Raw genomic sequence first — 27,425 nt, forward strand, 5'->3', positions numbered from 1 at the left:
AGTCAGGTGCAGAGAGCAGTGCTTCCAATGAATACGTTTTATTCAGCTGGGTCCAGACAACAACCAGGCAAAATGACAAAAGTCCCCCAACCAGGGGAAATAACGGACAACAAACACATAAGAGCAAAACAATAATACACCACTGACATAAAGGATAAACCCGCACAAAAGCATGCGGGACCTGGGAGTTTAAACAGCCCCTTAATTAACAACAAATAACATACAGGTGAAAACAATCAAGACAAAACCAACAGAAAAGAAAAAGGAATCGGTGGCAGCTAGTAGACCGGTGACGACGACCACCGAGCGCCACCCGAACAGGAAGAAAAGCTACCTTCGGTGGCAGCTAGTAGACCGGTGACGACGACCACCGAGCGCCACCCGAACAGGAAGAAGAGCTACCTTCGGTGGCAGCTAGTAGACCGGTGACGACGACCGCCGAGCGTCGCCCGAACAGGAAGAAGAGCTACCTTCAGTGGAAGTCGTGACAACAATATGCATTCCCAGGAACAATGAAACCATGGCCTTAAGTCAGAGAGGAAAACAACCTCAACAGAGGTATCTGTTCTTTAATCTACAGGAGTAAGCAATCAGCCCAGCTCTGATAGGTTGTGATCTGAAAGGACCACCCATAACAACCTGCTGTGGACAGCATGTGGACCCACTTTCCACATGAAGTGTGTGTGTGTGTGCGCGAGGTAGGTATGTGTGTGCATGCACGTGTGGTCTTTCTTGACCTGATGTTTCCTTTTTGCAACAAATCCAACAACTTATCCTAAGCTCTGCAATACAGTATGTATTTCATATACATTACTACGTAGAAGACGGCAGGTAGCCTAGCAGTTAAGAGCGCTGGGCCAGTAACCAAAAAGTTGCTGGTTCTAATCCTCATGCCGACTAGGTAAAAAATCTATCAATGTGTCCTTGGGAAAAAAAATGATTGAATCAATGTTGTTTCCATGTCATTTCATCCCCAAAAATCAATGTGGAAACTGATTGGATTTGCAAAACATTGTCAACGTAAGGGCACTTAATCTTTTTGAACCGACTTTGAACCTAAATCCAATGACATGATGACATTTGTTGTTGATCTCACGTTGAATTCCCGTTAGTTGACAACTTAACCAAATGTAAATCAGATGTTGAACTGACGTCTGTGCCCAGTGGGTTAACCCCAATTGCTCCTATAAGTGGCTTTGGACAAGAGTGTCTGCTAAATGACTAAAATGTTAAATTTAGTGGGACACGTACAGAGAGAATCCCAAACCACGTGATTCTATAGCCTACAGTATTATGGCATCTATGGAATAAGGACTGCAATCATGCTGGTCTCCTCTTCTTCGATGGCTTCCACAGAGAAAGAAAATATAATGTATCACAAACCAGTTTATCCATAAATAAACAGAAGTGTCCATGGGGGCTAACCATTTCAGAGAAACTTCTAGAAACCAAAAAGCAAATAAAAATGAGTAAAGAGACAGGCTACTTGCAGATGTAGGATTTTAATTTGAGCCAGTTTGCTACAGCAGGGAAATAATCCTGCAGCAACAGGAAATGTGAATTATTATGTGGATTATAAATAACAGACATGTTTGTAGGGGTTGCTACATTTTTTTTGTAAGGGAAAATCAAGCCTTTTCAAACCTTAAATGTCCTCAAATTTCTCCTACAACAGGGTGATCAAATTTAGATCCTACATCTGTATGTCAGAATGTCAAAAAAAATGTATTTGGAAAACACATTCTGCAGCACCTTGGGTCTATGAGTTGTAGGCTACTAGTTAGAGTATAATTAAAACTATTTTTCTAACATCAACCAAACTCCTGTGACGGCCTATTCAAAAGCTGGACTCGTCATCTTGTCTCTTAGGCCTGTGTGACTGTACAGGGAGAAAGAACAGAGCAGAGAAATAGTTACATAACGCATTTCTTCACAGTAAAACAACCCTTCTGAGATCAGGTCCAGGTTACTGTGCCACAAACGGCACCTTATGCTCTACATAGTGCACTACTTTTGACCACAGTCCTACGAGCCCTGGTCAACAGTAGTGCACTATATAGGAAATAGGGTTCCGTTTGGGACGTAGACATAGTTCTAAATCCCTGCAGAGGGCGGGAGGAACAAATGAAATAGTTTCAGGGCCTGCATTGCAGCTGTTCGACACATGGGTTGATGTGTTTCACGGTAATCTCTCTCACAGGACAGACAACAATACTGGACAGGAATCAGAGGTGGTGTTTACTAACATTCCCTACCACAGCTTGTCTCTGAGTAGCGATAGGATGAGGCAGAGACACAGTACATGTCTAGCAGAAGCAACTCTGAAAATGCAAGCTATCTAGTCTTGAATGCATTGAATACTATTATGAGGGTCTAGGGATGTGTATAGTTCACCAAGCAGATAAAGAATAGAATGTGGATATACAGTTGAAGTCAGAAGTTTACATACACCTTAGCCAAATACATTTAAACTCAGGTTTTCACAATTCCTGACATTTAATCCTGGTAAAAAATTCCCTGTCTTATGTCAGTTTGGATCACTGCTTTATTTGAAGAATGTGAAATGTCAGAATAATAGTAGAGAGAATGATGTATTTCAGATTTAATTTCTTTCATCACATTCCCCATGGGTCAGAAGTCTACATGCACTCAATTAGTATTTGGTAGAATTGCCTTTAAATTGTTTAACTTGGGTCAAACATTTCGGGTAGCCTTCCACAAGCTTCCCACAATAAATGAGGTGAATTGTGGCCCATTCCTCCTGACAGAGCTGGTGTAACTGAGTCAGGTTTGCAGGCCTCCTTGCTCGCACACACTTTTTCAGTTCTGCCCACAAATTTTCTATAGGATTGAGGTCAGGGCTTTGTGATGGCCACTTCAATACCTTAACTTTGTTGTCCTTATGCCATTTTGCCACAATCTTGGAAGTATGCTTGGGGTCATTGTCTATTTCGAAGACCCATTTGCGACCAAGCTTTAACTTCCTGACTGATGTCTTGACATGTTGCTTCAATATATACACATAATTGTGTTACCTCATGATACCATCTATTTTGTGAAGTGCACCAGTCCCTCCTGCAGCAAAGCACCCCCACAACATGATGCTGCCACCCCCGTGCTTCACGGTTGGGATGGTGTTCTTCGGCTTGCAAGCCTCCCCCTTTTCTACAAAAAGGACAATATTTGTCCCCATGTGCAGTTGCAAACCATAGTCTGGCTTTTTTATGGCAGTTTTGGAGCAGTGGCTTCTTCCTTGCTGAGCTGCCTTTCTGGTTATGTCAATATAGGACTCGTTTCACTGTGGATATAGATACTTTTGTACATGTTTCCTCCAGCATCTTCACAAGGTCCTTTGCTGTTGTTCTGGGATTGATTTGCACTTTTCGCACCAAAGTACGTTCCTCTCTAGGAGACAGAACGCGTCTCCTTCGTGAGCGGTATGACGGCTGCGTGGTCCCATGGTGTTTATACGTGCATACAATTGTTTGTACAGATGAACGTGGCATCTTCAGGCATTTGGAAATTGCTCCCAAGGATGAACCAGACTTGTGGAGGTCTACAATTATTTTTCTGAGGTCTTGGCTGATTCCCTTTGATTTTCCCATGACGTCAAGCAAAGAGGCCCTGAGTTTGAAGGTAGGCCTTGAAATACATCCACAGGTACACCTCCAATTGACTCAAATTATGTCAATTAGGCAATCAGAAGCTTCTAAAGCCATGACATCATATCCTGGAATTTTCCAAGCTGTTTCAAGGCACAGTCAACTTAGTGTAAACTTCTGACCCACTGGAATTGTGATACAGTGAATTATAAGTGAAATAATCTGTCTGTAAACAATTGTTGGAAAAATGACTTGTGTCATGCACAAAGTAGATGTCCTAACCGACTTGCCAAAAATATAATTTATTAAGAAGAAATTTGTGGAGTGGTTGAAAAACGAGTTTTAATGAGTCCAACCTAAGTGTATGTAAACTTCCGACTTCAACTGCATATACAGTGAGCTCTAAAAGTATTGGGACAGAGACACATTTGTTGTTGTTTTGGCACTTTGGATTTGAAATGATACAATGACTATGAGGTTAAAGTGCAGACTGTTAGAAATGTTGGCACTTTTTGTACATAAACCCCCATTTTAGGGAACCAAAAGTATTGGGATAAATTCACTTGTATATAAAAGTAGTAAAAAGTTTATGTACAAAAGTATTTGGTCCTATATTCATAGCACGCAATGGCTACATTAAGCTTGTTACTGTAAAAATATGTTGGATGCATTTGCTGTTTGTTTTGGTTGTTTCAGATTATTTTGTGCCCAATAGAAATGAATGATAAATAATGTATTGTGTCATTTTGGAGTCACTTTTATTGTAAATAAGAATATAATATATTTTGTAACACTTTTACTTGAACGTGAATGCTACCATGATTATGAATAATCTTGAATTAATTGTGAATAATGATGAGTGAGAAAGTTACAGAGGGTCAAAGATCATACCCCCAAGACATGCTAACTTCTCCACAAATCCACAGTAGTTGAAAGCTATGTAAGGGCCAACTGAGCCTTCTTGTAATAAAACGACATGTTTATATAAACAGTAGTAGAGAACAGAGTAAGGGCCAACTGAGCCTTCTTGTTTAAATCCACAGTAGTAGAGAGCAGAGTAAGGGCCAACTGAGCCTTCTTGTTTACATCCACAGTAGTAGAGTGCTGTGTAAGGGCCAACTGAGCCTTCTTGTAATAAAACGACATGTTTATATAAACAGTAGTAGAGAACAGAGTAAGGGCCAATTGAGCCTTCTTGTTTAAATCCACAGTAGTAGAGTGCTGTGTAAGGGCCAACTGAGCCTTCTTGTAATAAAACGACATGTTTATATAAACAGTAGTAGAGAACAGAGTAAGGGCCAATTGAGCCTTCTTGTTTAAATCCACAGTAGTAGAGTGCTGTGTATTGGACAACTGAGCATTCTTGTATTAAAACAACATGTTTAAATCCACTGTAGTAGAGAACAGAGTAAGGGCCAGCTGAACCTTCTTGTTTAAATCCACTGTAGTAGAGAGCAGAGTAAGGGCCAGCTGAACCTTCTTGTTTAAATCCACAGTAGTAGAGAGCTGTGTAAGGGCCAACTGAGCTTTCTTGTTTAAATCCACAGTAGTAGAGAGCAGAGTAAGGGCCAGCTGAACCTTCTTGTTTAAATCCACAGTAGTAGAGAGCTGTGTTAGGGCCAACTGAACCTTCTTGTTTAAATCCACAGTAGTAGAGTGCTGTGTAAGGGCCAACTGAGCCTTCTTGTTTAAATCCACAGTAGTAGAGTGCTGTGTAAGGGACAACTGAACCTTCTTGTTGAAATACAATTTGAGGACACAAAGGCGAGAAGTCATCTTGTTCCGTTGTCAATTTCTAACTTCATATCAAATCCTAGATGGATTTGAAATATTTCAATACTGTTCTCTTTGACTGTAAACTTAACGTTGATCAGTAGGTCACTGCACAGCCTGTCAGCTGGATCATGTTATTTCATGCATTGCTGTAAGTGTGTGTGTGGTCTTAAGGGCCCCTAGAAATGCAGGTTACATTGTACTATGTGGTGGGGTCTGGGGCTCATACAGGCTGTCAGAGGATACAGATGGATGTGGCTATTTGCCAGTCATAGGGGGAAATGGAGGCTAATGCTGTCCAGATGTGATGTGATCCTGTCCCATTGGCAGGTGAGGGTCCCTGGAGGCTTAGAATAATGTGGTGGGGGCACTAGTCATTTTAATCCAGCCATTTTATCCACTATCTTGCAAATTAGAATGTTGGTGGGCTAAAAATGTTATTGAATGTTGTAGAATGTTGGTATTCCTCAAAATGAAAGTTCTATATTGTTCTAGCATGTTGGTGGAATTAAAAATGACAGTAGGAATGACAAAAATGGCCGTTAGGATCTCTCTCTTCAAACTGAATGCCACCAACATGTGCCTGGATGAGTGGTGTGGATAGATACGCAGGTGTGTAAATACCTTTAGCAGAGCTACCCCTATGGGACGAGGCATTTGCGTTTGACAGTTTCCAGGTATTTTTAATGGCAGTAAGCAGACAACAGAGTGCTGAACTCTCCCATGGGGACGGCATTGTCTGTGTTTGTGTGTGTGTCTGTGTGCGTGTTTGTGCGTGCGTGCGTGTGTGTGTGTGTATGAAGGAGTATGCTGGTCCATAGGTCCCATGTACACTCATCTGCTGTCTCACTGCTAGCGTCGGTGACTTTGTATTTGTGTGTCCCTGTCCTGAATGACACCTATTGGACAAAATCAGCAGTGGTGTGTACTGTATAAGGTACAGTATAAACAATTCAAGTTCACTTTCCTGTTTTTATGGTGTGTAGCTAAGACTGATTAAGTTATTTCAACCTTCTCTGAAAATGTTACATCTGTATCAAACATTGACCTCATCCCCCACTTTACCCGAAGTGTTAGTTTCAAATACTCTTAGATACATCATCTATATGAAGTGTTAGATTCAAATACTCTTAGATACATCATCTATATGCAGTGTTAGATTTTCAAGGATTGTGGTTTCAGATGAGTGCATGACAAGTCTCTGCTCTCTGATCAAGCTCATTACCTCAGCTTCAGCAGTGTCCTCAAATCACTTTCAACTCATATCCTGTATAAACAACTCTGCTTTAAAAAAGACAGGGAGTTACATTCTGGCCCAGACAGTACTACGTAAACAACTTAACTTTATTCCCGTGCATACAGTATTTGGTGTATTTGACTACTAAGCAAAAATAGATTGACATAATGTCTTATAGAGTTTCAGTTAGTGTCAGGGTAATTCCCTATGGCCAAAATGTCACTGATCTCAGTATGAAGAGCTACATGTCAGGACACAGCATGGCACAACTGGTCGTCTATGTACGTATGCCTCAACAGAATACACTGTTCAAACCAGTTTGTGGCTTACCTAAGTATGTGGAGACACATACTTCTCTGAGGCAGCCAAAACACTGCTTTGGGTCGGGCTGGCCTGCACTGCCGAGGATTGTGAAGTGATGTCTGGTCTCTTCAGCTCTACCCTGATTACACGTTTCTGCTGCCCAGTCATCTATCGTTCAGATCGTCCCATATGTGTGTGTGTGTGTGTGTGTGTGTGTGTGTGTGTGTGTGTGTGTGTGTGTTTGCTATGGCCTGATAAAAGGACAAACTTCTGAGAAGATGTGTATGAGAGCACTAACACAACAACATGTCATTAGAGTAAAGGCGCAGTCATGTTTTTGATCTATGGCCTCTGCTAGGAAACACGATAATGACAACTGCCAGGTCCTACTGTTTAACCCTAATGTAGGTGACATCATATGTTGGTTTTCAAAGAGCATTGTGAGGGATATATAGGTCAAAGGTATGCTATTGTTATATGTCGTAGTCCAGAGTGTGTCTGTGTATATATATATATATATATATATATATATATATATATATATATATACACATTAGACATTATGGACAGTATGTGGATAAAATGTTTAGTATACAGTATCTGTAGAATACGTAGGATAGAACAGTATATATTGAATACAGAAATAGTTGTGGCATTGACTAGAATTCATATAAATCTGTTATGTTTTAACGGGCTCCAGTAAACTCTCAAACATTGAGTTATGCAATGAATGCTCACTACAAGGAGCAATATTTAGAAAGAAAGAAAGCATTAAAACTTGTTTGTGGTGAAATCCACAAAAACACATCAGCTCCCTCAAGACACACAGTAGACTAGTAACTGGTTCAGACATGAGTGAGTATGTGACTCATGAGAGGGCGCTGTGTGTCTATGTATGTGTCAGTCATGCTAGTAGAGTAATGATACCCCTCTGAGCCTAGCTGGGCTGCAGGGCCACTCCTCTCCCTCACAGGGTCCGTGCCAACTGCCAAGGCCCACAGAATGACTTCCTGCTGGGGCAGAGAGAGAGACCAACCCTGGTCCTCTTGTACATCATGAAATACCTAACAATTATATTCTAGTCAGATCCATCCTATTCAACTATTGCTGTGCATACTATTCTATCCACGCATTCTTGAGATATACTATATATTCTATCCACATACTGTCCATAATGTCTATACATCCCATCACATACTGTACATATTTATTCTCTGGACTGTTGGAGCTAGGAACACAAGCATTTCACAACACCCGCAATAACATCTGCTAAGTATGTGTATGCAACCAATAACCTTTGATTTGACAAAGAAGCTCACTGTCAAAATGTTGATACAGCTACAGTCTTAGTTCTACCAGTCTACACCTTGCCAATTCAGGTCAGTATTTTCCTTGCTCTAAAATACTCATGTCCAACGACTGGGTATACCACTCCCCAATGCCCTGAGCTGGGGTGCTCTCAGTGGCTCATACACAGAGATATCGCCCCACCTGCTGGACATGAACTGCAAACGTCTATAACCTAAATTCTGACTGATTTTTCCAGTTCTGAGTAAATATGAAGGAGACAATGTAAGAGGGGCAATGGTTTCTAGTAAACTATAGTAATTTATTGTTTTATCAGTATAACAGAATCATGACAGATAAACAGAGCATCTGCATTTCATCTACTCAATGTCATTAATAACAGAATAAGCATTGTTTGTTCCATTTGCATTGCCAGTTAGAACCTGTAGTTAAAATACTGTTGTAGGAATTTGGGTTAGATGTGACAGCAAGCCTGTGTAGGTCTTTGGGTAAGTTAGATGTGACAGCAAGCCTGTGTAGGTCTTTGGGTAAGTTAGATGTGACAGCAAGCCTGTGTAAGTCTTTGGGTAAGTTAGATGTGACAGCAAGCCCGTGTAGGTCTTTGGGTAAGTTAGATGTGACAGCAAGCCTGTGTAAGTCTTTGGGTAAGTTAGATGTGACAGCAAGCCTGTGTAGGTCTTTGGGTAAGTTAGATGTGACAGCAAGCCTGTGTAGGTCTTTGGGTAAGTTAGATGTGACAGCAAGCCTGTGTAAGTCTTTGGGTAAGTTAGATGTGACAGCAAGCCTGTGTAGGTCTTTGGGTAAGTTAGATGTGACAGCAAGCCTGTGTAAGTCTTTGGGTAAGTTAGATGTGACAGTTAAAACATTACTTTTGATATTATGGATTGTCAGTCCTTGCATCCGTAGGTCTGTTTATTAATCTGCGAGTGGTTACATTTTTCCAGGCCCATCCCTCAGCTTTTTACCAAAACAGAGGCAAGGCGACCGTTTTATTATTGTTTAATCTGGGATTTGCCCTATAAACAGCTGCATATTATCAAGATATCAAAGTGTTACAAAGAAAAGTTAAACAATAGGCTTATAGAAAATGCAGCAAAAACTCTAAAAAGAAAAGGTACCTGGAGTATCCTTTAGGGGTTCTTCAAATTTAAACTGTGGGGGGAACCCCTATAAGGTCCTCGAAGAACCCCTTTTAATGGATCCTCAAAGAACCTTTTGAAGAACCCCTTTTAATGGATCCTCAAAGAACCTTTTGAAGAACCCTTTTCATGGATCCTCAAAGAACCTTTTGAAGAACCCCTTTTAATGGATCCTCAAGGAACCTTTTGAAGAACACCTTTTAATGGATCCTCAAGGAACCTTTTGAAGAACACCTTTTAATGGATCCTCAAGGAACCTTTTGAAGAACACCTTTTAATGGATCCTCAAAGAACCTTTTGAAGAACCCTTTTAATGGATCCTCAAAGAACCTTTTGAAGAACCTTTTGGGGTACATTTTTTAACTACCCCCCTCGACTGTTATTATTATTAATAATAATATGCAAAACAATAACAATAACACACTATTTGAGTTCTCAGTGTTTTTAGTGGTAAAGCAGGTAGCCTAGTGGCTAGAGTGTTGGGCTAGTAACCGAAAGGTTGCTAGATCAAATCCTCGAGCTGACAAAGTAAAAATCTGTTCTACCCCTGAACAAGGCAGTTAACCCACTGTTCCTAGGCCGTCATTGTAAATAAGAATTTGTTCTTAACTGACTTGCCAAGTGAAATAAAAAAATCTAAATATGAGGTTAACTCCCAGCAGAATCCCAAGTCCCATGACATATATATCCTCTGGTATGTTGATGTTCTCTGGATCCATAGCCAGAATGATTTTGGGATGCATGGTGATCAAACAGGTTTCCAGTTATATTGATCAGAGGTGTAGGGAGGGTGAAATCTGTGAATCCCAAAAATAGTAATTATACAGATGTTTAACAAAACATGCACACCACTGTATTCATACCTTGGTTTTTGTAGTAAATGTGAATTTAATAAACTGTTTTGATAATGGATTTCGTACACATACGTTGTCCATAATGTAGAGGCCTATGGAATGTTCATTGAAGAGGTAAGGGAGGAGGATGGTACATATGATCTACATAACATACCAATACCAATTGACATACCTTTGTATACCTTCTCGTCTGTATACCTGCAGACACAGACACAAAATTGAGCAGTTCAGTCATCTGCACACAATACATATTCTCATAGCCTGTAGTACATATTCTTACCTCTTTATTGATTGAAATTCATTGAATGGTGTCCATTTTCTGTTTTAGAAAGATTTGCACAAATATGAAAATATAGATGGTATCATCATAAAACAACATCAATTTAGATCATACAAGGGACAAACCTTACCTTAAATTAAGGAGATCTTTACATTTTTCAGACTGCCCCTACTGTCCTTTCAAATCCAAATGTTTCTGTTGGGCAGTTAGGGTCCTGCAAGAACCCACACCAACTAAGGAGGTTACTCAACAAAAAAACACCTCCTATAGGGTTCTTGTGTCATGCCCTGGTCTTAGTATTTTGTGTTTTCTTTATTATTTTGGTCAGGCCAGGGTGTGACATGGGTTATGTATGTGGTGTGTTTTGTCTTGGGGTTTTTGTAGGTATTGGGATTGTGGTATAGTAGAGTTGTCAAGGTAAGTCTATGGTTGCCTAGAGTGGTTCTCAATCAGAGGCAGGCATTGTGGTTAGTGGGGTTGTCTAGAATAGTCTATGGCTGCCTGGAGTGGTTCTTGTTTTGTATTGTTCGTGTTTATCTTTTATTAAAGATGAATCAAAATAACCACGCTGCATTTTGGTCCTCTCCTTCGACAAAAGAAAACCGTAACATCTTGGAAGAATCTTTTGGGGGCAATTTTCAGTGCCAAGAACCCTAAGGCTCTTCGAAGAACTTTGATGATCTTAGATGAACTCTTGTTAAACCCCTTATTTTTTAGAGTGTATGGCATTCATTTTTAACATGTAAATAGCACTTTTCAGTAGTGCTGAAAGCATGACATTCCATAAGCGCAGCGTTTATTTCAGTCCTCCATGACAAAATCATAAACACCAGAGTAGGGCTGACTAATAAGTCCTTCGTTTTGGGACTATGCTCAGGTAAAACTATTGGCTAACCTGTACTTCCATATTTCCAAGTCCTATTCTTGAAGATCAAGGGGTATAACATGTATTGAAATTACTGGTATTCTGATAGATCTATGGTATTATATTATTATGTTAGTATTATAAATATAGTCGGAACAACATTGCCTGGATACAGTGTGTACTGTGCCTTCGGAAAGTATTCATACCCCTTGACTTTTTCCACATTTTGTTACATTACAGCCATTTTCTGAAATGGATTGCATTTTTTTTTTATCCTCAGCAATCTACACACATTAACCCATAGTGACAAAGCGAAAACAGGTTTTTAAGTATTCAGAACCTTTGCTAGGAGACTCAATTTGAGCTCAGGCGCGTCCCCTTTTCATTGATCATCCTTGAGATGTTTCAATAACTTGATTAGAGTCCACCTGTGGTAAATTCCTTGTTCTTCATGATGCTCTCTGCGCATTTAACGGACCTCTGAGCTCACTCAGAGATCCTCACTGAACTTCTGGAGAGAGTTTGCTGCACTGAAAGTAAAGGGGCTGAATAATTTTGCACGCCCAATTTTTCAGTTTTTGATTTGTTAAAAAAGTTTGAAATATCCAATAAATGTCGTTCCACTTCATGATTGTGTCCCACTTGTTGTTGATTCTTCACAAAAAAATACAGTTTTATATCTTTATGTTTGAAGCCTGAAATGTGGCAAAAGGTCGCAAAGTTCAAGGGGCCCGAATACTTTCGCAAGGCACTGTATTTAGTCATTTGCTAGTAATATATAGCCTACATAATCACAACACCCACTGGAAACAAGCAAAACAGAAGAGCTAGTTTCTTTGTTTGTTTGTGCCTGTGCAGCTGCCTTACTTCATGAATGAGCTGACTCTGACTGAACTGGATATGGGCTCCTGCCTGCCCCAAATCACCAGCGCACCAGCCTGTGGTCAACAGCAGAGGTGAGTGACAACCAGAGAGCGCACTACCTTTTTATACACTCCCTGACGTTTCTGCAATAATGGCCAGGAGCTTTTCCAGACCATGTGACCTGATCAGGATAAACTCTGGACCCAGTAACTCAGCCCACAGTGCAGTAAATTAAACTCTACTCAGAGAACCAATTATTGAAAAACATTGACAACGTGTCATCCTCAGTCTAATCTGGATTCTGGAGGGGTACTTAGGATCAGATTAAAGGATCAGGATCAGATTTGCCCTGATTATGAAGGTCTGAAAATTACCGTAAATTACAACAGATTATAATTCCCCAAAGGAATGATGGTGACACGTGTTGACTGTGCGGGGGGAGCTCTGTATAAATCTGTAAATGATGATGTGATTGGAGAGGCATGGATGTGACGTGGGTCATTGACTAACTAACAAGCTGAGCCTGGTGCGGGTTGTGGTGTGGGCAGAGAGACAGGACGGTAGGACATCCAGACTAACCCTCTCTAGAGATACTAGCCAGGGGGCAGAGAGACAGGAGGGTGGGACACCCAGACTAACCCTCTCTAGAGATACTAGCCAGGGGGCAGAGAGACAGGACGGTAGGACATCCAGACTAACCCTCTCTAGAGATACTAGCCAGGGGTTAGGGCTAAATTAGGGTTAGGGCTAGGCTAAATTAGGATTAGGGCTAGGTCTAAATTAGGGTTAGGGCTAAGTTAGGGCTAAGTTAGGGTTAGGGCTAAGTTAGGGTTAGGGTTAGGGCTAAGTTAGGGTTAGGGCTAGGGCTAAGTTAGGGTTAGGGCTAGGGCTAAGTTAGGGTTAGGGCTAGGGTTAGGGTTAGGGTTAGGGCTAAGTTAGGGTTAGGGCTAGGGCTAAGTTAGGGCTAAGTTAGGGTTAGGGCTAAGTTAGGGTTAGGTTAGGGCTAAGTTAGGGTTAGGGCTAGGGCTAAGTTAGGGCTAAGTTAGGGTTAGGGCTAAGATAGGGTTAGGGTTAGGGCTAAGTTAGGGTTAGGGCTAGGGCTAAGTTAGGGCTAAGTTAGGGTTAGGGCTAAGTTAGGGTTAGGGTTACAGCTAGGGCTAAGTTAGGGTTAGGGCTAAGTTAGGGTTAGGGCTAAGTTAGGGTTAGGGTTAGGGCTAAGTTAGGGTTAGGGCTAGGGCTAAGTTAGGGCTAAGTTAGGGTTAGGGCTAAGTTAGGGTTAGGGTTACAGCTAAGGCTAAGTTAGGGTTAGGGCTAGGGCTAAGTATGAGGGTTAGGGTTAGGGTTAGCTAACCCTAACCCTAACCTTTTATTTTTTGAGTATAATTCAAAATGTAATAAGAAATAAGCCTTTACATGTGGTCATTTTATATAAACTATTTATTCATTGAATTTACAGAAAATGTGCTATATCGTGATATGTGTCGTTATCAGGATATGAAATAACCATATATCGGGATATGAGATTTTGGCCATATCGCCCAGCCCTACTTGAAACATGTTGGTATTACAGACTCAGTCAGGGACAGGTTGAAAATGCCAGTTGGTCAACACATGCTCAGAGTACAGGTCCTGGTGATCAGTCTGGCCCTGTGGCCTTGTGAGTGTTGACCTTACATCGGCTACGGAGAGCGTGATCACACAGTCGTTCGGAACAGCTGGTGCTTTTGTAACAGTATAGACTTTACGTCCGTCCCCTTGCCCCGACCTGAGAGCGAACCAGGGACGCTCTGCACAGTCACCCTCGAAGCATCATTACCCATCGCTCCACAAAAGCCGCGGCCCTTGCAGAGCAAGGGGAACCACTACTTCAAGGTCTCAGAGCGAGTGACGTCACCGATAGAAACGCTACCAGTGCGCACCACCGCTAACTAGCTAGCCATTTTGCATCGGCTACACTCTCATGCATACTTCAGCATTGCTTGCCTCGAAGTGAGCATAGAAGTCATTTAGATCGTCTGTATGTTTTGTGAAAACGGAAGAGTTGGGATTTGACAATTCCCCTAAAAGTATAATTGTAGTGAAGTCTTGTAGGTTGTGTTGCCACCCTCCAAAGATATTGTCCAAATAACATTTATAGAACAGGGGCAGCAATTGGCATTTGGCCAACGCCGTTGTCTACCAGTCCGCCATGTATATATTGGCGTAAGCTGGGCAAACTTCTTGCCCATTGCTGTCCCATGAGTTTATAGGTTGTGTTTATAGTTGAATGTGAAGTCATTGTGCATGAGGCCCAGTTCAAGTAGTTGTAGGATATGTGTGTCTGGTCTCTGTGGTTGAGGGTTAGGGTTGTGGTTAAGGGTAAGAGTTGAACCGGGATGTGGAAATAAATCTAAGTTTATGGTTAGGGTTGTGGTTCCAACTATAGGTAGCTGTGTGCCGGACTGCTCTCGGAGTAGTGGGCATGTCGAAATAAGTGGGTGGGTCAAAATAAATGGCCGTGGCGAAAGTACACTGGTATTGGATGGTCTCTTGAATAGACAGGGTTGTTGCCAGGTAACACCACTCAGACAAGCCTATTTTGTTTAGTCACATTCAGGAAGTGCATGGAAGTTGCTAAAGCAGTTTTAAACACACACACACACTTTTATGAAAGCAAACATGTACCATTATTACCAGTTTTCTATGTGTCATGCATTGTATTGCTCAGTCGCATAATCATTTTGACATACACAACTCAAACTTTTATGAAAGCAATCGTGACGAGACATAAAGATCTGCCACCAGGGTAACCTCATTTGAATCTCCTGATATTATAACGTGCTAGTATCAGACGTCTATCAGCATAGGCTGTAGGCTATTTTGGCTCGACTCGATTCATAAATTGGTCGTCATCGGCATGTCAGCAAACTTTCAGCTGGGTATGCCACCCATTGGTCTGCCCTTGAGCAAACTTGCTACCGGTGTTTAGAAATGGGACATCGACAAGTTTGATAATGACATTGCGCACAGTAGCCTGCACAACTGCAATGAAATTTGATAAATGTAAAATGTTAAGATATTTGCATTTACATGCAGTGTTTTTTCAAAGCCTGAGTGATCATTCTGAGTTTCCCAAACTTCCTCAAGTTCATTTCGATGCGCATTCTTACACAGTCATGTTTCCACTAATCTCTGCACTCACGTGAAAGAACTGACAGATGGTCACACGAATTACATGTGTGCTTTCGATACGCCTACGTTCTTTCGACACCCCTATCTATTTATTTTCGACACACCCAATCAGCTAACCCTTTCTCTGTGGTTGAGACTAGGGTTATGGTTGAACCAGGATGTGAAATGTGAAATGTGGACATGAAGCTAGGGTCAGGGTTAAGGCTTAAGTTTAGTATCAGTGAGATTTTTAACCTGTGTTGTTGTGTCCAAGTACAGACCCGTCCTCAGTGTTCTGGCTGACAGTGATGAGGAGTCCTCCAGCGCCAGTTCTTCTGACAAGGAGGAAGTACTGCTCTCAGAGCCCCAAGGCATTGTGGGTAATGGATGTTCCATTCTCTTACACGCCCAATATAGTCGGCCATGTGGAATGATATGATGTTTTTCCTGACTGTGACCTTCTGCTGTATTGCACACTAAGGGCTTGATTCAATCTGTAGCGCTGAAGGTCCTTGTTAAAGCCCGATTGATATTTTAAGGCAATGTTCCTGTGTTAGCGGAGACTGCATTCACGGTAAACATTATCCCTCTCTCTTCCTCTCTCCTCCTCCCCTCTGCAGGGTTTCTGCTGGTGGCGGGAAGACAGGCAGGTGGATTTTGAGATTTGTCGACAAAATTGCAAAGTCTAAGTACTTCCAGAAGGCGAAAGAGAATGAGTTAATCAAAAAGAAGATTGAGGAGATGTCCAACACGCCCCTGCTGCTGGCAGTGGAGGTTCAGGAGCTGGACATGACTCCAACAGGGCCACCAGGAGGGATAAGCCAATGAAGTTGGAAGTCCCACCCAGTTGACTACATTAAAATCATGAAAGCCCTCAATGGCTCTGCCCATGCTAATATGACCTTTTGGCCACTAGAGACCTCTATCATCCTCTATGGGTATGGCTCTACATTCAATATCCCTCCTCCACCTAATCATAGAATATGGTATGGCCCACACTCAATATCCCTCCTCCCCCTACAGATAGAATATGGTACAGCCCACATTCAACATCCCTCCTCCCCTTACTGATAGAATATGGTACGGCCCACATTCAACATCCCTTCCCCCCCTTACTGATAGAATATGGTACAGCCCACACTCAATATCCCACCTCCCCCTATTTGTACAATATGGTATGGCCCACACTCAACATCCCCCCTCCCCCTGCTGATAGAATATGGTTTGGCCCACACTCAGATATACTCTATGGCGCTGCCCTGAAACAACCTAGTCCGTATTCATTCAGCTTCACTCTATTTATTCATTTACGTACTTGCATCTTCAGGATGAAAGACAAGTATTTTGTTGTCAATTAGAGTAAAAGGCCGGCCAAATGATTACTGGCTCTATGTATTTATTGATGATCCTGTGTGTGTCTGTGTATGTGTGTGTGTGTGTCTGTGTGTGTGTGTATATATATATATATATATATATATATATATATATATTATCCAGGTACAGTTTCTGTGTACCTCCCAAGCTGGACCTGCATGTCAGACCCAAGTTGGGGGAGAGGGAGGTCACCTTCTGTCACGTGACTGAGTGGATTGAGAAGAGGCTGCAGGATGAGTTCCAGGTTAGACTTCTCTATCCTCTCTCTCGCTCACCTCCCTCACCTTGTCTACCCTTGTATCTCTCACCTCTCGCCCTCCCTTGTCTTTTTTCATCTATCTCTTCCTCTTTTCCTCTCCCCCCCTTCCTCCCTCCCTCACCTTCCCCACAAATCCAAAGTAAGACAATCTACCCCAAATAAAACAATTAACCTATCTTCCCTCCATTCCAGAATGTGTTTGTGCTGCCCAACATGGATGACATCTACCTTTCTCTGATGCATTCTGGGATGGACGGTCCTCCAGCGGCCTAGCAGTGTCCGTCCCAGTCATCAGACCACTCCTCCATGGAGTCGATTGAGAGGATCTCCCAGGACAATACTACTACAGAGTTGGACTAGTGCCTCCCTGTGGCCCAATGACAATATGACACCCTTGAAGTTCTCATAGCACTACAAGTAGATGTGTCACCAAATGTAGTGGGATACTTTATATTACAGAACTTCAACCGAAGTCATACCTTTGGTCAATGTTTACATGTGAGGAACAGTAATGAGGTGTGAGTTTCCTTGCTGTTTTAATTGTTTACAGTTCAATGTCCTTTTGAGCAGACAGTCCATATTTAATACATGAAAATGAAAACAATCATTGAATAAAACCATGACATGAGGAAGTGTTTTTGTCATGTTTTTAATCATTTGAGATTTGGTTTTGCCGAAATACAATAATCAACCTAATAAAAACATTCTGAAAAGAAAACAATCCAGAAGAATAAATTTGCAGAATTTACAAAATACACCAAAATGAAATTAACAGTTTCATTAAAATCATTAAAATCCAAAACCTCTTTCATTTTCACATTTTCGCATAAACAGATTTGATATAAAAACCATTATGTCACATAAAACTTTATTAATAATTTGTGAAAAATAAAAAAATAAAAACCTGTACCCATCTCAAGAGCTGCTGCTACTGCTGCTCGTGTTACTCTCCCCTGTTGTCTCCCCCTCTCCATATCCCTCATACACCTCTCCACCCTCCTCCCCCTCCGCCTCCTCCTCTCCCATGACCTCTAGGCTCTCACAGATGAGCGCCACCTGCCTCCTGACGTGTGTCATGGCGGTCTGCATTCTCCCCATCTTTCTCCGGAGGGCGCTAGCGATGGCTCTGTGACTCTGCCTCTGGGCCTCCACATGCTGCCTCAGCTGCCTGGGGTAACCATCATTATCATCATAGGGGATTCATGCATTGATACTGAGCTTTACTTAGAGAATTTGTAAATACTCCCAATCGGTATTAGATAGAATGTTGTATCTATATCTAAAGTACAACATAGATAACTATTACCTGCTCCAGAGCTCTCTCACTACTTAGAAAAACTTAATATAGTAGGGCTTCCCTCATGCCCCTTTTCATGACAGTGCTAGCAGCCACTTGTGAGTGAGTGCTAAGCTTGCTACCAACCAGAACATTAAGCTAGCCAAGACCAACTACACAAACAAACAAACAGACTATAAAGTAGTGAGTTGAGTTACAAACGGACTGTACTAAACAACTTAAATGTCTTACCTGTAATGAAATGTTTTCTACACACATAGCTACATGTACCCTACTAGGACACCGGTCCCCGCAATTCCCACTCTCCCACACCACACCACCTGAAGCCACAGGCTCTATTCCCCTACGTGGGAGCATTGGAACCACAGGTCGGGATTTTTGACCTGGTTACATGTACATTGAACAACAAAGCAGCTTTTCAACATGTTTTGTTATTTTTGTATAACAAAAAATCTACAAAGTTGATTATTTTACAATGGGGGTCAATGGGAAATAATGTTTGTTTCCCCCAATTTGTGGCCGTGGTCGACGGGAATTCCTTCTTCTGACTTGACTGTCGACTCAGAGCATTATAAAAGGGGAAATTCTAGCCTGGAATGCAAACTGAATATTGTTCCACTTCCTTTCCTTTTCAGTAATGTTCAGTTTGGATTCCAGGATAGAAAACTCACCTAATCTACTACAAAATAAATAAAGTGAGGCATGCTTCTAAATTCAAAATACAAACGCTACATCCATTCTGTCTCACCTCATCCACCTACTCGCAGTGTTTTAACATCCACCCGCTCCCAGTGTTTTAACATCCACCCACTCCCAGTGTTTTAACACCCACCCACTCCCAGTGTTTTAACACCCACCCACTCCCAGTGTTTTAACACCCACCCACTCCCAGTGTTTTAACACCCACCCACTCCCAGTGTTTTAACACCCACCCACTCCCAGTGTTTTAACACCCACCCACTCCCAGTGTTTTAACACCCACCCACTCCCAGTGTTTTAACATCCACCCACCTGAAGCAGTTGTGCTGGGGCTGGGTGGCCTGTGTGAGCAGAGTACCACAGCCCATGGGGCAGAGCTGGCTCCAGTGCTGGCAGTGCTGTGAGTGGACCTCCAGGGCTGAGCGGGGCACCAAGGAACCACAGCCCTGGTGGGGGCATGGGACCCTCTGGAACTGGCAGGAGGAACTATGGAGGAACTCCTCAGACAGAGGGAAAGTGGCTGAGCATCCCTCGTTGTTACACTACAGGGGAGAGTGAGAGGGGTAGAGCAGAGATGAGCGGAGAGGGAAGGAGAGAGAGAAGAGGGGAGAAGAGAGGAGAGGAGAAGAGAGAGAAGAGTGAAGAGAAGAGAGGAGAAGAAGTGGAAGAGTGTGGGAAAGTCAAAGATTGCCGAAGGTTGTTTGAATGATCTATGAAGAAATAAATTATTCAATATGAGAAGCATGATGACATATGAGACAGGGAAAGTTCCTCTATGCTTGAAACATCCAATTTCCTTGCCACTATGTGGCCCTCACACATTGCTTACAGAGAAAAATGAACTCCATTACTTTGTAATAGAAACACTTAGCAACATCAGGCTGTGATAAAATAAAATCAAATTTTATTTGTCACATACACATGGTTAGCAGATGTTAATGCGAGTGTAGCGAAATGCTTGTGCTTCTAGTTCCGACAATGCAGTAATAACCAACAAGTAATCTAGCTAACAATTCCAAAACTACTACCTTATAGACACAAGTGTAAGGGGATAAAGAATATGTACATAAAGATATATGAATGAGTGATGGTACAGAGCGGCATAGGCAAGACACAGTAGATGGTATTGAGTGTTGTATATACATATGAGATGAGTATGTAAACAAAGTGGCATAGTTAAAGTGGCTAGTGATACATGTACTACATAAAGATGCAGTAGATGATATAGAGTACAGTATATACGTATACATATGAGATGAATAATGTAGGGTATGTAAACATTATATTAGGTAGCATTGTTTAAAGTGGCTAGTGATATATTTTACATAATTTCCCATCAATTCCCATTATTAAAGTGGCTGGAGTTGAGTCAGTGTGTTGGCAGCAGCCACTCAATGTTAGTGGTGGCTGTTTAACAGTCTGATGGCCTTGAGATAGAAGCTGTTTTTCAGTCTCACGTAACTCACCTTAATCCTGAGGCGGCTGATAGTTTTACTCAATTTGTACATGACGAACATAAAGCTGGGACTGATAGTGTTCCTACAGCAGGGACATGTCTCCTGTCTAGAGAAGAGAGCTGAATTGAATCAATAACATTCATTTTACACTTTGAAAGGATCATTTCTACAGTCGAAAACCTGAAGAAACTAGTTGGTAATCATCTTTCAGCACTGTGAAAACGTACCAAAATCAGAATCTTGTGTTCTAGAAACACATCCCACTGGGCACAGACGTCAATTCAACGTCTATTCCATGTTGGTTCCATTTAATTGAAATGACATGGAAACAGCGTTGATTCAACCGGTGTGTGTCCAGTGAGATGTTTCTTCCTACCTTTCCTAATAATAGAGCTACTGTCTTTTCTAATGAATAACCACTTATGGTTACAATATTCCTTCTATCTACAGTGTGTCCTAAACTGAGGACATGACCCAGTGTACTGTACCTCCTGAGCCACTGTAGGATGCAGGTCTTGCAGAAGACATGGTTACAGGCCACTCTGACAGGACACCTCAGGACAGCTCTACAGATGGTGCAGAGCAGGTCATAGTCTGGACCGTCCACAAACAGGTCCACGTCGTAACCCCCACTCTGAAACACACACACACACACACACGCACACACACACGCACACACGCACGCACACACGCACACACGCACACACACACACACACACACACGCACACGCACACACGCACACACACACACACACACAAGAGAAGTTAGTTAGGAAATAAGATAGTTGTACTTTAGGTAACTAAATCAAAGTAATGTCAATAGCAGTAAGTTAGTAAAATCAAAGCCACTCTGTTATAATAAAACATAATACATTAAACAGGAACAATCAAATCTCCCCAAAATGTTTACATGGTTGACAAATTGCCAGGTCCAGTCACTCCAGTGCACAAATTCTTCAACCACATACCTTATTTAAAAAAAATATATAATAATCTGTGTTCCTTTTCTACGACCTCTTAAGTTTTTTGGATACCTGTAGCTCTCTCGACACAAAGTTGTTCTTGAAAATCATAATCCATATTTCATCCAGAAAGTCACTCATCATTATAAATTAGATCTATATATTTTAACTCACCATATTTCACTGCTCTGTTGTCAATTGTCATGAGGTCACAGTTGCTACAGTTTTCATTCCCACAGCTCAGCCCCTCACTCCCTTTAGTTAGGACTGGCCTACATGTCAACAACACTAACAAATATCCCTGTGTGCCAAGCCACAAAAATACACTGCTAAAACACCCTGGAAAAAAGACATCATTTGACCAATAATCATTCAGCTTTCCAGTGGTAAAGATCCATGTCATTCTTCTTCTCTGAAGTTCCACACTATAGTACTTACTGTTAGACTCAAAACTACGTCCAGAGCTAGTGACTAACCACCTGGGTCCTTTTTTCTCGTTCTCTCTTTTTTTTCTCTCCCTCTTTTTTTGGTACCCTCCAGGTTTTACTGCTTTGACAGGGGGAGTTGCTATGGAAATGAATGACGGCTGGCTCTAGAGCTTCCAAACCCATCGGCATTCTCTAACTATTGCTCTGACTGATGGCCACAGTGAGTGGGCTACTATGAATAGGCCTCTTTCAGAACTCAGTGGAGGTTTCTATTCAATAAAAAGTACCTTTTAAATGCAATAACAGCCAACTTTATTCTGTAGTTTATTTTATGTAACATTAATTTCAATACTTTTGTCTGTGACATTGGCTGAAGGTTTTTAAGAGAGCTTTTTAAAATGTTTTGAAAAGTGTGCTATTATTACACATATTTGTTATATTATTGTTGTTATTGTTATTATTATTGTTATTATTAGTGTTATTATTATTTTTATTGTTGTTGTTGTGATTATTATTATTGTTACTATTATTTTTATTATTATTTCGCAGCTTTGTTTTTTCAATAATATTTCATATCCCGCCAAGTGACCACAGGCAGAAGGCAACCAGGAAAGCTGCTGTTACTGTCAATATTACAACGTGAAATCATTGGACAATAAACTAGACGAGGTACGATCCCGAATATCCTCCAACGGGACATCAAAAACTGTAATATCCTATGTTTCACGGAATCGTGGCTAAATGACGACATGGATATTCAGCTAGCGGGATACACGCTGCACCGGCAGGATAGAACAGCACACCCCGGTAAGACGAGGGGTGGCAGCCTGTACTCCACACACAGAGACAAAGCTCTCCCTCGCCCTCCATTTCGTAAATCTGACCACAACTCTATCCTCCCGATTCCTGCTTACAAGCAAAAAATTAAAGCAGTAAGCACCAGTGACTCGGTCTATAAAAAAATGGTCAGATGAAGCAGATGCTAAACTACAGGACTGCTTTGCTATCACAGACTGGAACATGTTCCGGGATTCTTCCGATGAGATTGAGGAATACACCACATCAGTCACTGGCTTTATCAATAAGTGCAATAATTTATAAGTCCACAGTGACTGTACGTACATACCCCAACCAGAAGCCATGGATTACAGGCAACATTCGCACTGAGCTAAAGGGTAGAGCTTCCGCTTTCAAGGTGCGGGACTCTAACCTGAAAGCTTACAAGAAATCCCGCTATGCCCTGCGATGAACCATCAAACAGGCAAAGCGTCAATACAGACCTAAGATTGAATCATACTACACCGGCTCCAACGCTGTTCGGATGTGGCAGGGCTTGCAAACTACTACAAAGGGAAGCGCAGCCGCGAGCTGCCCAGTGACACGAGCCTACCAGATGAGCTAAATTGCTTCTATGCTCGCTTCGATGCAAGCAACACTGAGGCATGCATGAGAGCATCAGCTGTTCCGGACGACTGTGTGATCACTCTCTCCGTAGCCGACGTGAGTAAGACCTTTAAACAGGTCAACATACACAAGGCTGTGGGGCCAGACGGATTACCAGGACGTGTGCTCTGGGCATGTGCTGACCAACTGGCAGGTGTCTTCACTGACATTTTCAACATGTCCCTGATTGAGTCTGTAATACCAAAATGCTTCAAGCAGACCACCATAGTCCCTGTGCCCAAGAACACAAAGGCAACCTGCCTAAATGACTACAGACCCGTAGCACTCACGTCCGTAGCCATGAAGTGCTTTGAAAGGCTGGTAATGGCTCACATCAACACCATTATTCCAGAAACCATAGACCCACTTCAATTTGCGTACCGCCCAAACAGATCCACAGATGATGCAATCTCTAAGGCACTCCACACTGCCCTTTCCCACCTGGACAAAAGGAACACCTATGTGAGAATGCTGTTAATTGACTACAGCTCAGCGTTCAACACCATAGCACCCTCAAAGCTCATCACCAAGCTAAGGAACCTGGGACTAAACACCTCCCTCTGCAACTGGATCCTGGACTTCCTGACAGGCCGCCCCCAGGTGGTGAGGGTAGGTAGCAACACATCTGCCACGCTGATCCTCAACACTGGAGCTCCCCAGGGGTGCATGCTCAGTCCCCTCCTGTACTCCCTGTTCACCCACGACTGCATGGCCAGGCACGACTCCAACACCATCATTAAGTTAGCTGACGACACAACAGTGGTAGGCCTGATCACTGATAACGATGAGACAGCCTATAGAGAGGAGGTCAGAGACCTGGCCACGTGGTGCCAGAATAACAACCTATCCCTCAACGTAACCAAGACTAAGGAAATGATTGTGGACAACAGGAAAAGGAGCACAGAACACGTTCCCATTCTCACCGATGGGGCGATAGTGGATCAGGTTGAGAGCTTCAAATTCCTTGGTGTCCACATCAACAACAAACTAGATTGGTCCAAACACACCAAGACAATCGTGAAGAGGGCATGACAAAGACTATTCCCCCTCAGGAAACTAAAAAGATTTTGCATGGGTCCTGAGATCCTCAAAAGGTTTTACAGCTGCAACATCGAGAGCATCCTGACCGGTTCATCACTGCCTGGTACGGCAATTGCTCGGCCTCCGACCGCAAGGCACTTCAGAGGGTAGTGCGTACGGCCCAGTACATCACTAGGGCAAAGCTGCCTGCCATCCAGGACCTCTACACCAGGCGGTGTCAGAGGAAGGCCCTAAAAATTGTCAAAGACCACAGCCATAGACTGTTCTCTCTACTACCGCATGGCAAGCGGTACCGGAGTGCCAAGTCCAGGACAATAAGGCTTCTCAACAGTTTTTACCCCCAAGCCATAAGACTCATAAACAGGTAACCAAATGGTTACCCGGACTATTTGCATTGTGTGCCCCCTCCCCCCAACCCCTCTTTTACGCTGCTGCTACTCTCTGTTTATTGTATATGCATAGTCATTTTAACTATACATTCATGTACTGTACATACTACCTAAATTGGCCCGACCAACCAGTGCTCCCACACATCTGCATTGTGTCCCACCACCCGCCAACCCCTCTTTTTACACTTCTGCTACTCTTTGTTCATCATATATGTGTAACAGTAGAGACTTTACGTCCATCCCCTCGCCCCGACCTGGGTGCGAACCAGGGACGCTCTGCACACGTCAACAGTCACCCTCGAAGCATCGTTACCCATCACCCCACAAATCCGCGGCCCTTGCAGAGCAAGGGGAACCACTACTTCAAGGTCTCAGAGTGACGTCACCGATTGAAATGCTAGTAGCGCGCCCCACCGCTAACTAGCTAGCTATTTCACATCGTTACATATGCATAGTCACTTTAACGATACCTACATGTACATACTACCTCAATAAGCCTGACTAACAGGTGTCTGTATATAGCCTTGATACTCTTTTTTCAAATGTCTTTTTACTGTTGTTTTATTTCTTTACACACACACACACACAATTGGGTAATTGGGTATTTTTTTTACATTTTTTTATTTAAAACATGTTTAACCTTTATTAAACTTGGCAAGTCAGAATAAATTCTTATTTACAATGACTGCCAAACCTGGACGACGGTGGGCCAATTGTGCACCGCCCTATGGTACTCCCAATTACGGCCAGATCTGATACAGCCTGGATTCAAACCAGGTTCTGCAGTGACCTCTCTTGCAAAGAGATGCCGTGCCTTAGACCACTGCGCCACTCGGGAGCCCAAGGTAAGTGTATGGTAAGACCCTCCCACCAATGTCAGTTGATTGAATACATGTGTATATGTGTTTGGGGGAGAGAGGCAGTTAGGAGTGGAAGGTGAGCATGTTGGCTAGATTTTATTATTTGTACATTTTTAATCCTTGTTTTAGCCTATTAGTTCATATCCTGATTTTAACCGTTGTTGTATTTATCTATTGATTCAAATACATTCTAAATGTTTATGAGATAACAGCCAACTTTGTCTTTCTGTAAAAGAAAGCATTTCCTTCAAGGAAGCATCACACCTTGGTCTGCTAAATGACTCAATTGTAAAAGTAGTGCTATGTACATTATGTATTTTATTTGTTCTGTTTTGATTACTGTTTGGATACCAGGTAGATTAGCCTCTGCAGAAGCTAATTGAGGATACTACTAATACTGATAAATACTACTAAATACTGCTTCTCAAGCCTAACAGTAAACAACTCCCCTTCAGGGTTAATATTAACTCTCTGCTTTATCATACAGGTCCATCCATTCCCATTAAGTAATTATCTTTATCTTAACAATGCATAGATCCGATTTACTGAATGCAATGCGGATGCTTCTCTACGTGTTTCGTTTCGAGAAACTAGTTATAAAACGTCAGAGATGAGAATCTTGAAAACGTGCCAACTTTATGTGCTTGGAAAGACAGTGCACTGATCTGGGTGGAGAGAGGGGGAAGTTGCTACTTACTCAGCAGTGTTGGTAGTGTGGGAAGTACTGATGCTAATTATTACTGTCTGACGAGCATCTACAGATACCTGACCTGTTGAGTGAGATGATTGAGATGATTGACTTGTTTTATGATTAAATCAAATCAAATGTTATTGGTCACATACACATGTCTAGTAGATGTTATTGCGGGTGTTTTGACATGCTTGTGCTTCTAGTTCCGACAGTGCAGCAATATCTAAAAAGTAATATCTAACAATTTCACAACACATACCTAATACCCACAAATCTAAGCAGCATAGACTAAGATACAGTAGATACTATAGAATACAGTATATGAGATGAGATGAGTAATGCAAGTAATGTAAACATTATTAAAGTGACTAGTGATTTCAAGTCTGTGTATGTCAGCAGCAGCCTCTCTGTGCTAGTGATGGCTGTTTAACAGTCTGATGTCCTTGAGATAGAAGCTGTTTTTCAGCCTCTCGGTCCCAGCTTTGATGCACCTGTACTGACCTCACCTTCTGGATGATTTTTTTTATTTATTTAACTATAAGAACAAATTCTTATTTTCATTGATGGACAAGGCAGTGGGTTAGAACAACAGATTTTTACCTTGTCAGCTCGGGGATTTGATCTTGCAACCTTTCGGTTACTAGTCCAAAGCTCTAACCACTCGTCTACCTGCCGCCCTAATGATAGAAGGGTGAACAGGCAGTGGCTCGGGTGGTTGTTGTCCTTGATTATCTTTTTGGCCTTCCTGTGACATCGGTGCTGTAGGTGTCCTGGAGGGCAGGTAGTTTGTCCCCGGGGATGCGTTGTGCAGACCGCACCACACTCTGGAGAGCCCTGCGGTTGTGGGCAGTGCAGTTGCCGTACCAGGCGGTGATACATCCTGATGCTCTCAATTGTGCATCTGTAAAGGTTTGTGAGGGTTTTAGGTAACAAGCCAAATTTCTCAAGCCTCCTGAGGTTGACGAAGCACTGTTGCGCCTTCTTCACCAGTCTGTCTGTGTGGGTGGACCATTTCAGTTTGTCAGTGATATGTATGCAGAGGAACTTAAAACTTTCCACCTCCACTGCTGTCCCATTGTTATGGATAGGGGGGTGCTTGCTCTGTTTCCTGAAGTCCACAATCATCTCCTTTGTTATGTTGGCATTGAGT

General features: G+C 42.3%; 1 protein-coding gene across 1 annotated transcript; it reads right to left on the minus strand.

Annotated features, from left to right (window-relative positions):
- Positions 1-17,641: 17,641 nt before the first annotated feature.
- LOC110503133 (RING finger protein 151) lies at positions 17,642-21,960 on the minus strand. The gene is made up of 5 exons (XM_021581472.2): positions 21,598-21,960; positions 20,950-21,095; positions 20,471-20,567; positions 19,317-19,546; positions 17,642-18,176 (listed from the first exon to the last, which is right to left on the minus strand). Exons 1-5 carry the CDS (start codon positions 21,598-21,600, stop codon positions 17,924-17,926), a joined length of 729 nt encoding a protein of 242 aa, XP_021437147.1. The 5' UTR covers positions 21,601-21,960; the 3' UTR covers positions 17,642-17,923.
- Between the last annotated feature and the right edge of the window lie 5,465 nt (positions 21,961-27,425).

Source organism: Oncorhynchus mykiss, chromosome 23, assembly GCF_013265735.2.
Source record: "Oncorhynchus mykiss isolate Arlee chromosome 23, USDA_OmykA_1.1, whole genome shotgun sequence".
NCBI lineage: Eukaryota > Metazoa > Chordata > Actinopteri > Salmoniformes > Salmonidae > Oncorhynchus > Oncorhynchus mykiss.

Excerpts from the sequence above, each read along its gene's own strand:
- LOC110503133 (XM_021581472.2), bottom strand. Across the intron at positions 20,568-20,949 it reads ATCCTACAGTGGCTCAGGAG|ACAGGAGACATGTCCCTGCT; the intron begins GTACAGTACACT and ends TCTCTTCTCTAG. Across the intron at positions 19,547-20,470 it reads TCAGCCGCCTCAGGATTAAG|TGTAACAACGAGGGATGCTC; the intron begins GTGAGTTACGTG and ends TCTCCCCTGTAG.